This window comes from Eptesicus fuscus, chromosome 11, assembly GCF_027574615.1.
Source record: "Eptesicus fuscus isolate TK198812 chromosome 11, DD_ASM_mEF_20220401, whole genome shotgun sequence".
Lineage (NCBI taxonomy): Eukaryota > Metazoa > Chordata > Mammalia > Chiroptera > Vespertilionidae > Eptesicus > Eptesicus fuscus.
This window is the reverse complement of record NC_072483.1, coordinates 72,618,948-72,634,862: the sequence shown is the minus strand read 5'-3', so window position 1 is coordinate 72,634,862 and position 15,915 is coordinate 72,618,948. Positions and strand designations below refer to the sequence as shown.

Sequence of the window (15,915 nt, the reverse complement as noted above, 5' to 3'; positions counted from 1 at the left end):
GATGACAGCCTGGAAATGTTAAAACGGACATGGACGAGTCTATAAGCTAGTAAGCATTCTATTAACACTAGAGGCCCGGTGCATGAAAATTCATGCACTGGAGGGGGGGCGGTCCCTCAGCTCGGCCTGCCCCCTCTCACAGTCCAAGAGCCCTCAGGGGCAGGAGTTGACCCAGTGATCAGGGGAAAGCAATGCCCCCTCACACCTCTGCTGCCGCCACTGCCAGCAGTGCAAGCCCTGGCCAGCCCTGGTTACCTGAGCCTCAGGCAGTCCTGGGCAGCTGGGCAGCTGAGGGGACTGGGGGATTCTGGAGGCAGGCGCGTGGCGGGGTGGGCCTGGCCTTGTTGCATGCCTGCTGCCCTGGTGGGGCTGAGGGGTCTGGGCATTGCCATTTTTGAAGGCGTGGCAGTCAATTAGCTTATTCCCTCCTATTGGCTGTGGTGCTGCCATCTTTGAGGGTGGGGCAATTAGCATATTCCCTCCTTATTGGCTGTGGGCACCGCCATCTTTGCAACAGTGTGAGGGTCAATTAGCATATTCCCTCTTTATTAGATAGGATGCTTTACAGAGCATTAGGCACAACAGCACATGCAGTTCAGTACAATTGTTTTGAGGATGCTAAATGAAAATAGGACTTGACATAGCAAGAAGGAAAGAGAAGAGGAATTGGTGAAACCAGGACCTTATAGTCAGGGACTTTGGTGGAGTGATGGTGAAGAAACTAAGACCTCACAGGTTAAAAACACAGTGGTTCTCAACACAAAGTCAATCTGTAGTTCATGTCTCTCTTTTATGTAGCCATCAACATCAAAATACTATAGCCGAGTCCCAAGAGAGTTCCAGCCAACCTTGACATCCCGAAGCCAGCCCTTCCTTACTCTCTGAGCTTCTCAGGCTAGCTCTGGTTCCAGTCTGCACATCTTGGACCACACTTTCTTCTTGCCTGGGAGGTGGGATGGGCTCTCAGCCCTCAGGTCCAGTTGGGGGAGCAGAAAGAGCAGGAGGGCTGGGATCCTCCAACTGCACATCATGCAGGTGCACCGTGGGGGTGGTGGGGTCTTTGCCCACGCCCTGGTTTGGGTCAGCCTGGTCAGGGTGGTGTCTGCGCACATGCTTGACAACCTGGAACTTCTGTTTGGCTTTGTAGCTACAGAGACGGCAGAAGAAGGGGTGGTGGTCGGTGTGGGTGAGGGCATGATGGCGCAGGCCAGCAGCCCAGCGGAAAGCACGGTGGCACACGTTACACACATAGGGCTTGGCCTCACTGTGTTTGCGGAGGTGGGTGCGCAGCAGGAAGCGTGTCTTGAAGGCCTTGCCACACTGCTCACACATGAAGGCCCGTGCTTCCCGGTGCCTGGTCTCCTGGTGCACACGCAGGGCATCGGCCCGGTTGGTGCAGTACTCACACTCGGGACACTGATATGGCTTCAGTCCTATAGGACATGGCAAAGATAGGTAACAGATCACCATTGAAGGGGATGGACCAGGGTTCAGTGAACCATAAGAGTCACTGTGATCCTGGGACATAAAGAACTCAAGCAGCAAGCTAATACCATATCTTTGGAATATTCCAGTCTTGTCTGACATTTCTGTGCCCTTCTCCCAGCACAGCCCCTGTACACAATGGATACTCAATAAGTGCTGATAACTAACTGGACCTCTAAAGAGCCACCTGATAGCAATGAATACTCAGATATGATAGGGTTTCCAAATAGGAAATTCTAACCTCCTTTTGGTCATGGAATAGGTACTCATGGAAGTTGGGGATGCATTTATTTTTCTTTTCATTTTTTTAAAATATATTTTATTGATTTTAGAGAGGAAGGGGAGAGAGAGAGAGATAGAAACATCAATGATGAGAGAGAATCATTGATTGGCTGCCTCCTGCACGCCCCCTACTGGGGATCGAGCCTGCAACCTGGGCATGTGCCTTTGACTAGAATCGAACCTGGGACCTTTCAGTCTGCAGGCTGACGCCCTACCCACTAAGCCAAACCAGCTAGGGCTGGGGATGCATTTAAATACAACTCCTTGTTCAATTCAAGAAGTCAAAGAAAATGTTTAAGAGGGATAGAGGTGAAAGAAGCAGTATTCATAAATGCAGAGGGCCTTGAAATGCATCTGTTCAATTCCTTTACATAAGGAGATCATACCCAATAATCACAGGTATGTCACCATTAACCCTTTTCAGAGAACCTGTAGGTTTTGGACTCCATAACGAAGAGGAAAAAAGAGAAGTCAAAACCTTCCCATTTTCTTCTCTTTACTCATGGTAGTTCTATCAGGTCTATAGGAACCAGGTAGACCTCCCTTAGTCACTCATGTTTGAGTTGGGGGGGTTCTCAACAGGAGGTGTGTGACCTGGTTCCACTATCACCCAGGGAGCTTTTGAAAAGTACACATACCTAGGCTCTCAGGCTCACCTCTCTTCTGATTCTGTTAAGTCTTCAGTGGATTGGGAAGCTATTCTAGCCATCTGACCTACCCACCACCCCCAAAGTGAAAACTGATGTGCACCCTGAATCAGTAAGAACCCAATCAGGGAGGTTGGGTGTGCCAGGGAATGGGGGAACCCATTGGGCTTGTCAAAGCCATGCAGACTCACCTGTGTGCTTGGTCATGTGGTACTTGAGCTGGTTGACCCACTTGCACTTGTAGCCACAGTCAGGGCACAGATACTTCCGTTCCTCCTTATGGATTCGCATATGGTACTGAAGGAGGGAAGAGCAAAGAATATGCCCAGAAAAATGTGGGTACTCAAGGATAAGGAAATAGGGGAAGGAGGCAGAAAGACTGTTGGCAGACAATCCTGTTCCCTACTCCCATCCTATCTATACTCCCGTTACCAACCAGGTTCCCCAGTCTGGCCACTTTGACACCAACCTAACCCATTGGGCCTACTCCTAGATCCGCCCAGACTGAGCTCTGCCACTTTATTTCTTGCATCTTTGGGTGACTTAATCCCTAATGTCAGCTTAATAATCTGTAAAATAAGAAGTAGTAAAAGTAACTATATCATATTTTTTGAAGGATTAAAATTACATTGCCCAGCATACAGTAAGTGCTCAATAAACGTTAGCTGTTATTATTATCTAGGTTATGCCCAACCTATTACATGCCTTTCTCACATGACTAGCATGTATTATGGAATTTTATAACAACTCTATGAAGTATTATCCCATTTTTACAGATGAGGAATCTAAGGCTTGGAGAAATTAAGGGAATTGACAAAGGTCACAAAAGTAATATTTGGTAGAGTCAGGATCAGAGAACCCAGGCAATTTAACTCCACAGACTGTACTCCTGGTCCCCTTTGTCCTTGACCTTACCTTGAGGCGAGAGGGGTCAGCACAGGCATAGGGGCAGAGATGACAGTGGTAGGGCTTTTCCCCAGTATGAATGCGGCTGTGCCAGGTGATCTTCTGCCGGTTCTTGGTGCTGTAAGTACAATCAGTACACTTGTAGAGCCGGGTGCCCCCATGCCCTTTCACATGGTGATCTAACACCAGCTGATGGCGGCATGTGAAGTCACAAAAGGGGCAGCGCAGAGGGGGCTGGCCAGCATCCCCATCTGAGGCTGCTGCTGAAGTTTCCTCATGCTGTTCCACGTAGTGCTTCACCAGGCCCACCCGCTCCCGGGCAGCAAAGTCACAGAGCTGGCAGCGGTGGCTGAAATGCTGCTGCCTCCGGTGCTCATCTAGTGCTGGCCGGCTAGGAAAGGCCTGCTGGCAGGCCCCACACTCAAGCCGCGGGTGCTGTTTACAGGTGTGCCCTTGCAGGCTGGCAGGGCTGGAGCATAGGAACCCACATCGGGAGCAATGCAGGGGGCCCTCAGTGGCCTCCTCAGGGGAGCCCTGGGCTGGGGGTGTAGGCTCGGGATGCCGGCGCAGAGCATGCTGCTTGAGTGCTGTCTCAGAGCTGAACTGGGCCTCACACTGGGGACAGGCAAAGGCTAGGGTGCCCTGGTGGCAGCTGTTCACATGGCGAGCGATGTCGTGGCGAAGGTAGCCACTATAGTCACAGAATTGGCAGAAGTGAGTGGGTGTCTTGTCGTGTACCCTCAGCCGGTGCAAGCGAAGTTTTGAGTTAGTACCAAATGTCTGAGGACAGGAACTGCAGGGGATGCGGCCAACACCTGTGTGTCGGGACTGGTGAGCCTCCAACCGGTACCGTCTAGTGGTGGAAAAGTCACAGAAAGGGCACTGATGTGGTTTCACTCCCTCGTGTTTGAGCCGCTGGTGCTGCTGCAGGCACCTGCTCTGTTTACAGATAAAGCCACAGTCCCCACACTGAAGAGGGGGGCGGGGGCCGCGGGCTGGGGCCACAGTGGGGTGCCTCCGCTTCTGGTGGAGCTTCAGGGCAGTAGCAACAGGAGTGGTGAAGGAACAGAGGCCACAGTGCAACTCTCCAGACTGCTCAAGGGGACAGCCCCTGGTCTGGTGAGTCTTCAGAGCCCGCTCCTGCTGGCAGCTAAAGGGACATGTGGGGCAGGAAAAGCGAGCCCCCTTCTGCTTTGGAACCAGAGCTGGGTCCCCATCACCAGGGCTACACTTCATACTCCCACTGTTTGGGGGAAGAGAGTCCCTAATGCTCAGTGGGGACACAATAGGCTGGGTCTGGGAGGCCCCTCGCTTTCCTGCTCCACTTCGTACCCCCCGGCAGCCTTCAGCCACATGGGAGGTAATGGAGGAGAGCCGAGAACAAAGGAACACGCATGAGTTGCAGTGAAACTTGCCCTGTTCAAAGTGAAACTTCTCAGGGGCCTCTGGGGATGAGGAGTTCCCTGCAGGAAGTACTGTGGAGCCAGAGAGTATGGCCAGAGACTCCTCTATTTCTTCTGGTTCCCTAGGAAGCTCCGGAGCATCTTTTGGGAGCACTACCTCTACTTCTAATGGTGCAGGTGGGGGCTTCCCACCTTCTGCAGCCTCTGAGGTGTGGGTGTCAGGGGGCAGAGGATGCAGAGGGATAGGTGAATCTGTTCTGGCCAATCCCTTGTTCTTTTTGAGCAAAACAGGGCACTTTTTCAACAGGTGGGTGCTAAGGCCACGCTGTTGCTTGAAATTAGCCCCACACTCAGGGCACAGTAGAGGCTCTTGGCGGCCCTGGCACCCAGTCCTGGAGTGCAGGCTCAGGGCCTTCTCCCGCTGGGTAATAAAAGGGCAGTGTGGGCAGCGGAAGGCCTGCCCCTCTCCCTGTATCACTACCATCTGAACCCGCCCCTCCAGTACCAGTGCCTCTGCCTGTTCTTTGTCCTGTCTCCTTAGGGCCTTGAGTAATGACTCTGACTCAGGCAACTGGGGCAGGAGTGCTGTCTCAGTGGGTGGTGTTGCCTTGAAGGTTCCCACCCAGCTGTTAGGGGATTCCTCTGAGGAAGGAGGATTTCTGGGGGGCTCAGGGGCTGGCTTTTCCAGAATGGGCTCTTCTTCAGCACCCAAGCCAGAAGTGCCAGCACTTTCAAAGGTAGACAGCTCTGTCAAAGTCCCATCTGGCTCTTCCAGTCTCAGGGGCCCAAATTCCACAGGGGCTGTTTCAGTGATCTCCCCCAGAGGTGGCTCGGCCACAGGTTCCAGCTCTACTCCCAGGGCCTCTAGGTGTAGTGTGCAGCTGCCCTCATCTACCTCCGCTGGACTGGGGCTGCCAACCAGGTCATCCCCTCGGGGAACCTCACTGCCATCCTGTCTCCCGGCACTGGCCTCCTCACTGGCCTCTGGCAGAGTGTGGTCCAAGCTGGGGTCCGCCCCAGCCCCAGGGTTGTGGTCCTGTTCCACAGTCTGGGCCGAGAGCTGGCCTGAGGACTCCGAGTCTGGTGGTGTAGGGCATTGCCTGGCCTCCTCTGGCTCCTGGCTGGCACAGCGGAGCTGCCAGACCTGGTCCCCGGGCACATAGCCATGGGCCTTGCGCTTGTGGAAGAAGAGGGTGGTGTTGCTGAAGGTGCGGTAGTCACAGAGGGCACAACGGAACTCACGGAGGCGGGTGTGTTTGCAGTTCTCATGGCTCAGCAGGGCCTGCTTGTGGCGGCTCTGGTAGCTGCAGTAGCGACAGGGGTAGAGTGGGGCTGGCTTGCCAGGGTGGTGCTGGGAAGCCATGTGCTTCTGCAGCTCATATTTCCGCTTGCAAGCAAAGGCACACACCTCGCACATCAGGGACTTGCCCTGGTGTCTCAGCTTGTGGCTGCTCAGCTGATCAGCCCGGTGGCAGCGATAGGAGCACTGATTGCACTGGTATCTGATGAGGAGGGGTGAAGAGGACATTGGGGGGAGAGGGGAAGCAAAATCACAACCATAAATCAATCATAACAACTAATTGTCACTACTGACTATGGGGCAGGCTCTACACTCAGTATTGTACATATACCGTCTAAGTCAATGTTCTTTCGCACTACCCTAGGAAACTGGTATCCATTTTATAAGTGAGGAGACTAAGGCATAGAAGTTACAACTTGCCTGAAGTTACAAAGTGAAGGGCAGAGACAGTCTAGCTTCAGGGCTTTTGTTCTAGCCCCTACTCTATATCGCTCCCTAAAGGGAAGACATGATGAATCAGCAACCCATTGTGGACTTCTAAGGAGCTGACATGCCCACAGATCCACAGGGCAGGCTTCTGTGTCTAGTTCCCATTCTCCCATGGAGGCATGAAAGTTAAGGAGAACCAATAAGCAGTACTGTAATATTAAAGGAAAACTGTTCCAATCATTTAAAAGTACTTGTTAAGTATTGCTTTTTACAGTTATGACAACTATTTCTTTCTATGCATATAAATCAAGCAACCAAATACCTGTAGCTATGGAAATGTCTGACTAGAAATATTTATATTGGGTTCTGAATACAAAATGTCCCTGTGGTAGAAATCTTACTTCTTATGCCTGGTGCAGTATAATTCCCAAGTGTACTGTCTACCAGAAAAAAAACTAATAAAAAATGAAATAGAAAGGAAAAAGAAAAAAAAGAAAGCTAAGGAGAAAGTCCCCGCCAGCTGTGTCCAGAGATCAGAGGGGAAGTGATCAGGTTTGGGGCCATAATGTAGTCTGCTTTCCCAGGACTGGTCTCTGAGAACTCAAGTGACACCTTAGTGTCTAGACCTATACTCTGGGTCTATACTCCCTTCTCTGAGCCCAGAGATCTCTCGCCATGTAGACTGGGCCACAGGCACAGAGGCGAGCTATAGGCAATGGAGCTGAGATGATAGGAGCACAGAGGGGCGTTACGAGGATTCTACCCTGGGCCAGAAGAGCATGGGGCCACAGCTGAATTCGAGAGGAGGCTAACTTAGCCTACGGTTCTTGGGATAGGGATGGGTGCGCTCATACCTGAGGTCCCCTAAATGTTTTCGCATGTGCACACTGAGGTAGTGCTTCCACTTGGTGACATAGCCACACTCAGTGCACATGTAATCCTTGGTGTTAGAGTGGGTCAGCATGTGCTTGGATAGGTAGCTCACATCTCGGCACGTGAAGTCGCACAGCTCACACTTGTGAGGTTTCTCGCCTTATGTAGAGGTGGGGGTGAGAAGGGAGAGAACACAGGTCACGCACAGATCAAGTAAGCAGACAGATCATTTTCCCCGCAAGTTTGTTCTGATGCCAGGCAGGAGCAAAAGCTTCGCAGCCCTCTCAGAAAACTCCTTCTGGGCTCCAACACCAATGAAGATGGGAAGAAAATGAAGACTGAGTTTTGCAAAACTAGCTTTAAAGTCCCTTCTGATTATACAGCTTAGCACTAACAGCCAACTGCCCCACTTAGCCCAATTCCTTTCAGTTTTGTGGGAGAGAATGATAAAAAAATTAGGCAAAACAACATAGTGGTTAAGGAATCCATGGTGGTTAAGGGGTAATAAAGATATTAATAGTCAACATGTGTATGGTGCTCACTCTGTGCCAGACACCTTTCTGAGCACTTTATAAAAATGCCTCCCCTCACTTAATCCTCATAACAGCCCTATGAGGCAGGTGCTATGACTATCCCATATTACAGAGGAACACGCTGAGGCACCGAGAAATCATAGAGCTATTGAGTGGCAGCTTACTACTACATGGCTGTGGACAGGTCATTTAACCTCTCTAAGTCTCAGTTTTCTTGTTTCCAAGAAGAGGGCAACTAAAATACTGATGTCACATGGTTAATATGAAGATTACATGAGATGTCCCAAAGTCTTCAGTGGCATCTAGTCGGAACTTGAGGGCAAACTGTTCCTGGAGTTGGTCAGGATGTGGCACTAAAAAGCTGGGGGCCGTGTTTCTTCAGGACCCTTCCTTATTATCCCTGCCCACCCACTCAGCCCCTTTCTGCATTGTGAAAGGTAAGCAACACTGTGTTCTGTTACTAGCTGTATGATTCTGAAACAGGCCATTTCAATTTTTAGAGTTTCTCATCTTTATCTGCCTTCTTTACAAGATTCTTATTATGGATTGAATGAGATAATATACACACACACACACAAACACACACACATATATATATATATATGAAAGAATGCTATACACTATAAAGCACTATATATTTATAAGGTTTCAGAAAAGGCCTCATAAAAATGAGATTTTGTGACTAAAACATGTATCCATGGGAACAATGGCCTTGTCCCGAGCTGCCTAAAAACTGTCCTCTCAAACTAAACAGTCTTCAATGGGATTTTTAAGTGTCTTATCAATCCACTGTACTTACACAGAGATCACAAAAGCGATGTCGCTGTAGCAGGAAGCCTGGTTTGGTTGTCACTCAAATCATCAGTAATGATGGTAACCAATTAAAAATCGGACTTGAAATATCTGCAACTTCCAAGTCACCAAATGGGCTCGTGTTTCAGTGTCACAGCTGCAAAGCTATAACGTGCATGGACGGCTCAGACCCCCTGCCCCATCTCACAGCACATCTCAAAACTTGAATAGCAAAGGAAGGTTATCTGTCCTGATCTGAGTTTCTTCATTTTGAGAGGCTGGGTGTTGACCCACCCAAGGCTGATTAGGGGTGGACAGAACTGGGCAGGGCCTTATGGGTAAAACACAACAGCACAGGCTCTGAATCAGACTGCTTGGATTCAGATCTTAGCCTGACCACTTTTCTAGCTGAGTAACACTCAGCTTAAGGCTCATAAATTCCAAAAACCAGATTTATCTCTAGGAATACTAGGTCAAATGAGAACGAATGCAAAGCCCTTCATGTGTGGGTGTGCCATTATCATCACCACCACCATTACACTACTGTAAGGAAGGAAGTCCTCTCACCTGTATGCAGCAGCATGTGGCGGATGAGCACTCTCTTGTGGGCAGTGGCAAAGCTGCATTCGGGGCACTGGTGGATCTTCTCATGAGCATGCATCTTGCCCACATGATCCTGATAGGCCACCGGGTTGAAGGTGGCAAACGGACAGAAGGAGCAGCGCAGCTCCTCACTGCCAGGGTGGCCCTGCTTCTTGTGTTTGCGGAACAGGTGCTTGTTGGAGCAGGCGAAGTCACAGTGGGGGCAGTGGAAGGCATAGTGGCTCTTGTGGTGGGCCTCCATGGCTTCAGCTGTGGCGAAGAGCATGGGACACGAGTGGTGGCGGCACTCCACAGCTCGCACGCCATGGGTCTCCTTCAGGTGCTTCATGAAGGCCTTGCGGTCAGGTGCTGCATAGCTGCAGCCCTCCTGAAAGCAGCCAAGGGGCAGTGGCTCCGTTGCCGCTGCGGCTGTGTGGCTCTTGAGGTGCTCCTTAAGGGCCTGGCTGAGGCGGAATTCCTCCCGGCAGACAGGACAGGCATAGGTGTCTGAGTAGAAGTTGGAAATATCCTCGTGCATGCTGGCCATGTGGCGGTTGAGTGCGTTCCTCTCCACTGCACTGTAGTTGCACAGTGGGCAGCAGTGGGCCTTCTGGCCCAGCTCCCGCAGCAGATGGGTCTTGAGCTTGCTCTTACTGGTGAAGAACTTCTGGCAGTTGGGGCACTGGAGGCTGGGGTCTGGGAAGTGGAGATGGAGGTGCTCTACCAGATGGGTCCGCTTCTTGAAGCAGCGCTTGCATTCCGGACACATGTGGGTCTTGAAGAGGGACTCGGTGCCAGGAGTGACATCCCCTGTGACAAGGAGAGGAAGAGAGGGTTGAGAATGAGATTCTTCGCTGGGCCTGGGGCTGGCCAGATAATGGGAGATCCACAATTTACCCAGAAACAGTGTGTGGCTTTTCCCTTCCTCTTTAGGAAACCAAACAATAGCATCTCAAATACTGTGGTCTCAAAGAAGAGACAAGAAATGCAAGTATTTAGGTAAACAACATCATAAGAACTTCTCAGATCTTGCTGTGACCTGTTGGAAGTGCTTTGCCCAGCCGCCCACTCACTATTCCTGAGCCTCTATTTAGAGTTGCTCCAAAGAACAATCTGGATAGAGCTTTCTTGTTCTTCCTGCCCAGGTTCATGGGGGCAGGCGGAAGGATCAGCAGAGTTGGTTGGAAGGAAAATAACTCCATACGGAATGAGCAGAAGAGAAGAAGGTAAAGTATTCCAACTTCCAAACATGGGCTCATGAGTTCTAGGTTATGGGGAGCTGGTAATAATAAAAATTTTCCTATATACCTGAGAGTAAACATTTGTCACTTTCCCACTAGACATGCCAAAGTGGACTGTTAAGAATGAAAGCATTTGAATCAAAGCTCAGAAAAACAAACCCTAGAGCCTTTCAATGCCAGGCTCCCCACAATCCATTCCTCCCTACCACCACCAAGTTCAAACCTAATCATAGCCTTACCTTCCAATTGCTGAGTCCCCTGGCCTTTCTCCAGGGCTTTCTGGGAGTCCTTCAGGGTGCCACTCTCTTCCTCTATGTTCTCCTCTTCAGCTGACTCCTGCCTGGGCAAGGGTGTACCTGCTTCCTCTGAAGGCTGTCCCTCTCCTGGGGGCAGTTGGGGAGCTGGAGACACATAAAATTTGATGAAATCTACAGGGGCCAATGACAGCACTGACTGCTTGTACTTCTCCTCTTAATGGCTGACAGAATCACCCCTACCCCATTTAGCATAAGGGAATCTTGGGTTTCTATAGGAAGACCAGAAGTGAAGCCATCAGTAATGCTCCAGCCCAAAGTAAACCACTCCTCAGATAACACCATCCTCAGACTCCTTGAAGGTAAGAGCTTTGAGGTCACTGGAGTTGGGGTAAGGGACTGAGAGGTAGAGAATGGGTGGACTGCACTTCCCTGGCTGAGGTCCCAGGGCTAACAGCTGCTGGCTCAGTGCAGGTGAACATACCCTGACCTCTAAATTGTTCTACTGAGAAACCGAACTCAGCAATTCAGGTCACACCCTGTTCCCTCAATAGAGGCAGCTTCTATTCCTCAATGGAGGCAGCTTCCTTGGTAAGGCAAAGACCTACACTATTTTCCAGCGGGGAGAGGGAGGGAAAGGGTCTTCTCTTTGGGAGCAGAGCACACATAAGTCTTAGCAAGCCAAATTCTCTCAGAATCCTGACCTCTCCTGGCCTGATTTCTCTATTTCCTGATGCTCCTCTACTCAACCAATGCCCCTTTTTTGGCACCAAGATGAGTCTGAATCAGTGAAGCACCACCCTCCTTGAAGGTTTCTCCTACCTAATCCCATTTGCTCTTAAATGGCATCAAAAGGCATTCTACCAGAGGCTATGGGCATTTTAGCTTTTGCTCTCAGAAAGTTTTAAAATGGATCAGAAGAGAATGTTGGTTAAGTAACTTCAAGGCCACAGTATAGCTGAAGCCAAATTTTACTCAGTGTCATAGACAAAGACTTTCTCTGTATTCCATATATTCTGACTGGTCCAAGCTTTCTGGATGCCTTCTCATGTTAGACAGTTCTGTCTTTCTGAGTCACTTACTCTGGATTCTCTTGTATCAGACATATATCCATGGCACTAGATACACCTGCCTCTCCAGGTAGCATACTACTGGGTACGCTGGCTTCATACCTGGCAGCAGCTCCTTGGATGAAAGATCCTTAATGGCCGATAGTTCTCCCTGTGTCCTGGCCCCATGGCTGCGTTGATGCTGCCGGAAGAGTTTGACGTTGGAGCCCATGAAGCTGCAATGGTTGCAGTGGAAAGGGTAATGGGCCTGTCGGTGCAGCTCCATGCCCTGCTGGCTCCCAAAGAGCAGGGGGCAGCCCCGGAAAGAACAGGGCACAGGAACCACTCTGTGGGTCTGTCTCAGGTGCTGCTGCAGACCCTTACGATCATCAGCAGAGAACACACAGCCAGACTCTGGGCAGGAGAAGGTGTTGGGAGGGCCCCGGTGAATCTTGAAGTGGCTCTTCAGGGCCTGGGGTTGGGTAAACTCCTGTCTACACACAGGGCATGGCAGGGGATTATTGGAGGGGCTCTGGCCCTGCACAGGGCCAGGGAGAGTGAGGTTGCTGAGGGATAGCTCTACAGAGCATGGGGGGTTAGCAAGGCTCTGCACAGGCTGTATAAGGGTCTCAGTGCACTGGTGCAGGGCCAGCAGAGTGGGCTCTGCGAAGCTCTGCTCACAGCGCTCACAGAAGTACACCTCCACCACCTTTACCAGGACACCTGCAGGCAGAGGACCAACAGAGAAAGGCACAGAATCAGATAGAATGAGCCTCATAGGAGTTAGTTACCAGCAGAAAATATAGGTGAATCTTTTTAAAATATATATATATATTTATTGATTTTTTACAGAGAGGAAGGGAGAGGGATATAGAGTTAGAAACATTGATCAGCTGCCTCCTGCACACCCCTACTGGGGATGTGCCCGCAACCAAGATACATGCCCTTGACCGGAATCGAATCGGGGACCCTTCAGTCCGCAGGCCGATGCTCTATCCACTGAGCCAAACTGGTTAGGGTGGTGAATCTTTTAATACTCATGGAATAGAGGTGGAGTTTAAGACTGGTTCTGCACCTGGACTGTAAGCTCTTTGAGGACAGGGACATGGGTTGGATTCCTAATATCTAGCACAATACTTGGCACAAAGTAGGCACTTAATAAATATTTGTTAAATGAATGTAACAAGCATTAATCAAATCGAGAAAGCATTAAGAAAAATCAATGTATTTTGCCCAAATAAAATATTAGGCTCTGGCCGGTGTTGATCAGTGGTTAGAGCACTGGCCTGCTCACTTAAGGGTCACAGGTTCAATTCCCGGTGGAGGATGCGTACCTGGGTTTGCAGGTTCACTCCCCGCCACCAGTCAGGCTGTGTGCAGTAGACAACCAGTCAATGCGTCTCTCCCACATCGATGTTTCTCTCCCTCTCCCTCCCTTCCAATGCAATGAAAAGAATATCCTCTGTTGAGGATTAACAACAACAAAATTAGAAACTTCCAAAAACAAGAAAATGACAATATGGAGATAATATCTGCAATATAAATGACTAAGTATTACTTTCATATTCTGTAGAGATTTTCCTAAGCATGGTAATTCATAAAATGGAGAACATCCTATTGAACAAAGCCAAATCATGTTCATAATAACCATTGCCATTTCTTAAGCAGTGGGCAGGGCCTTGATAAAGAAAGGCTTAGGAAATACTCTCTTGGTCCTCCAACTGCCCAATAAGCAGAGGGACCTGGGATTCTGCAAGGTTAATGCCACCATGTTTGTTTACGTTGGAGCCATGTCTCAAGCCTAGGTTTGCCTCACATTTATTCTGGTGATCATTTTTCTCTTTACTATATTTTTGTTGAAATAAAAATTTAGTGCAACAATTTAAATGATACAGAGATATATATATATTTTTAAAACCCACCTCACACAGTTTGGTCTATATCCTTTCACATCTTTTTGGGTAATTTTTCTGCAATTTGATTATTTTTTTCCTTTGCTATATATCAAAGATATTTTTCTCTATGAGTACATTTAGATCTACCTCATATTTTTTGTCCAGTTCATAAAGCTTCAGAGCATAGATAAATCAAAACGAGATTTTGCCCTCACTGATGAACATTTAGGCTGTTTCCAACCATTACAAATAAAGCTAGCCTACACATCCTTATCCCTGTATCCTTGTATGCCTGTGTGGGTCTTTCTATAGGATAGATCCTGACAAGTGGAATTACTGCGTCAGAGTACACATATTTTAAATTTTGTTAAGCAGATAAGTTGATCTTCAAAAGATTAGCTAATTTATACTTTCCATAAGCTATAAAAATGTCTGTCTTCCCCACAGCCTTACCAACACTACGTATTATAAAAATGTTGAACTTTTGCCAAAGTTGAGAAACAAAAATGGCATCTCACAGTTATTTTTAACTGGAATTTATTTTTGTATTAGTGAGATTAAGCATCTTTATGGTTATTGACTATTTTTATTTCTTTAGTGAATTTCATGTAGATTTCTTTCTCCCTTTGTTTATTTTTCTTATAGTGAAGCTCTTTAAATTTTAAGGATATTAACTCTTTCTCATACATTGCAAATGTTTTTCCCAGGTTTGTTTTTTATTTATTATTTCTTTCACCACATAGAAGTTTAGAAATATTACATGACAAAATTAGCTAATCTTTCCCAGAATTCTTTATACCCATCAAAGGAAGTTGTGACAAATGTAGATGGAGGATGGCAGTTAATAAACAGGGAAGTTGCCCTGGCCAATCTGGCTCAGTGGATAGAGCACTGGCCTGCGGACTGAAGGGTTCCAAGTTCGACTCTGGTCAAGGGCACATGCCCAGGTTCAGGCTCGATCACCAGTAGGGAGTGTGCAGGAGGCAGCCGATCAATTATTCTCTTTCACCATTGATGTTTCTATCTTTCTTTCCCTCTCCCTTCCTCTCTGAAATCAATAAAAATATATTTAAAAAAACAAAACAGGGAAGTTACTTAAAAAGTTGTAGCTGCGGGAAGAATAAAGGGGAGAATCTTCCAGCCTAAGTGTAAATGCTCAACTCTCAACCACATGCCTTTGATGAGTTAAGTATGTTATACACAAGAAACAGCGGGAGGGAATACCATATTACCTCCGGGAAGCCCTGCCAAGCCTGGGTGGTGGAGAGAGACTGGGACTTTTGCCTAATCCCTGGCTGCAGTTCCTGGGAAAGAATCCCCAAGGACTATTGGAGTGAGGACTGGGCAGAGGTATCAGACAGGTCTTCACTTCTGGATTACTGCCTAGCATACATGATGCCCTTGCAGGGAAAGACTGCCAAGAGCGTGGTACAAGGTTGTGCACCACCTTGCCAGCCCTCAATCAACATTTACCAGCTCCAAATCAAATTACATCTCTCAGTATAAAAATAGGATGCTATCTTGTGTTCTCATCCTACTTATACTACTACATACGAGGATCACAAATAGCACAGACAAAACCGAAGGGCTGTTTGTCCCACTGGCCTGCTAGCAACTGTGTTTGTACCTGGGGTCTCTCCAGGAGCACCTGAGGACAGGTTTCCAGCTACTGCTTCTACAATGATCTCCATGTTCCCTGTGTCCTCTTCAGTTGTTGTGGCCTCTACCAGCAGGCAGCCTGTATCAGCAGGCAAAGGTGTGGGGTTCCCAGATGTACAGGGGCTCTGGACGGGCTCCAGGATTCCAGGGTTAGAGAGAGGTGGGGGGATCAGCAATAACTCAGAGCACAGTCCATCCATCTCTGCAGTGCTGTTGGCTGGCTGTGAATCCAACATAGGGTCTGTCATTACCACCAACTTGTGTGCTGTGGTCTCTTAAGTGCTGATAAACCAACGAGAAGAGAAACCAAACAAAATATAGTTAGATCTCTCTTTCTTCCCAGTTAGTATGGGTACACAACCTAGTGCCTGCCCACTTAGGCATTTCCTTGCATGGCAGCATGCCACAATTAGTTAACCTAGAAGTTTTCTTTTTATTTATTTACTAGAGGCCCGGTGCATGAAATTCGTGCACGGGGGTGTGTGTCCCTCAGCCCAACCTGCACCCTCTCCAATCTGGGACCCCTCGAGGGATGTCCGACTGCCCGTTTAGGCCCAATCCTAATGGACATCCCTCTCACAATCC

General features: G+C 48.7%; 1 protein-coding gene across 2 annotated transcripts; it reads right to left on the bottom strand.

The window, feature by feature from the left end:
* Positions 1-891: 891 nt before the first annotated feature.
* ZNF142 (zinc finger protein 142) lies at positions 892-15,592 on the bottom strand. Of its 2 annotated transcripts, XM_028150970.2 has the most exons (8): positions 15,299-15,592; positions 11,900-12,499; positions 10,713-10,874; positions 9,218-10,042; positions 7,307-7,484; positions 3,330-6,225; positions 2,606-2,711; positions 892-1,433 (listed from the first exon to the last, which is right to left on the bottom strand). In XM_028150970.2, exons 1-8 carry the CDS (start codon positions 15,576-15,578, stop codon positions 964-966), a joined length of 5,517 nt encoding a protein of 1,838 aa, XP_028006771.2. In that variant the 5' UTR covers positions 15,579-15,592; the 3' UTR covers positions 892-963. The 2 variants fall into 2 exon arrangements, with proteins under 2 accessions (XP_028006771.2, XP_054579177.1); XM_054723202.1 differs by lacking the exon at positions 11,900-12,499.
* Positions 15,593-15,915: the final 323 nt, after the last annotated feature.

Bases quoted from the DNA above. Each gene is read 5' to 3' on its own strand.
- ZNF142 (XM_028150970.2), bottom strand. From the start codon at position 15,578: ATGACAGACCCTATGTTGGATTCACAGCCAGCCAACAGCACTGCAGAG. The intron at 12,500-15,298 runs GTACAAACACAG...CTCTGCCTGCAG, and splicing joins TGCTCCTGGAGAGACCCCAG to GTGTCCTGGTAAAGGTGGTG. The intron at 6,226-7,306 runs GTATGAGCGCAC...CCTCCTCATCAG, and splicing joins AAACATTTAGGGGACCTCAG to ATACCAGTGCAATCAGTGCT.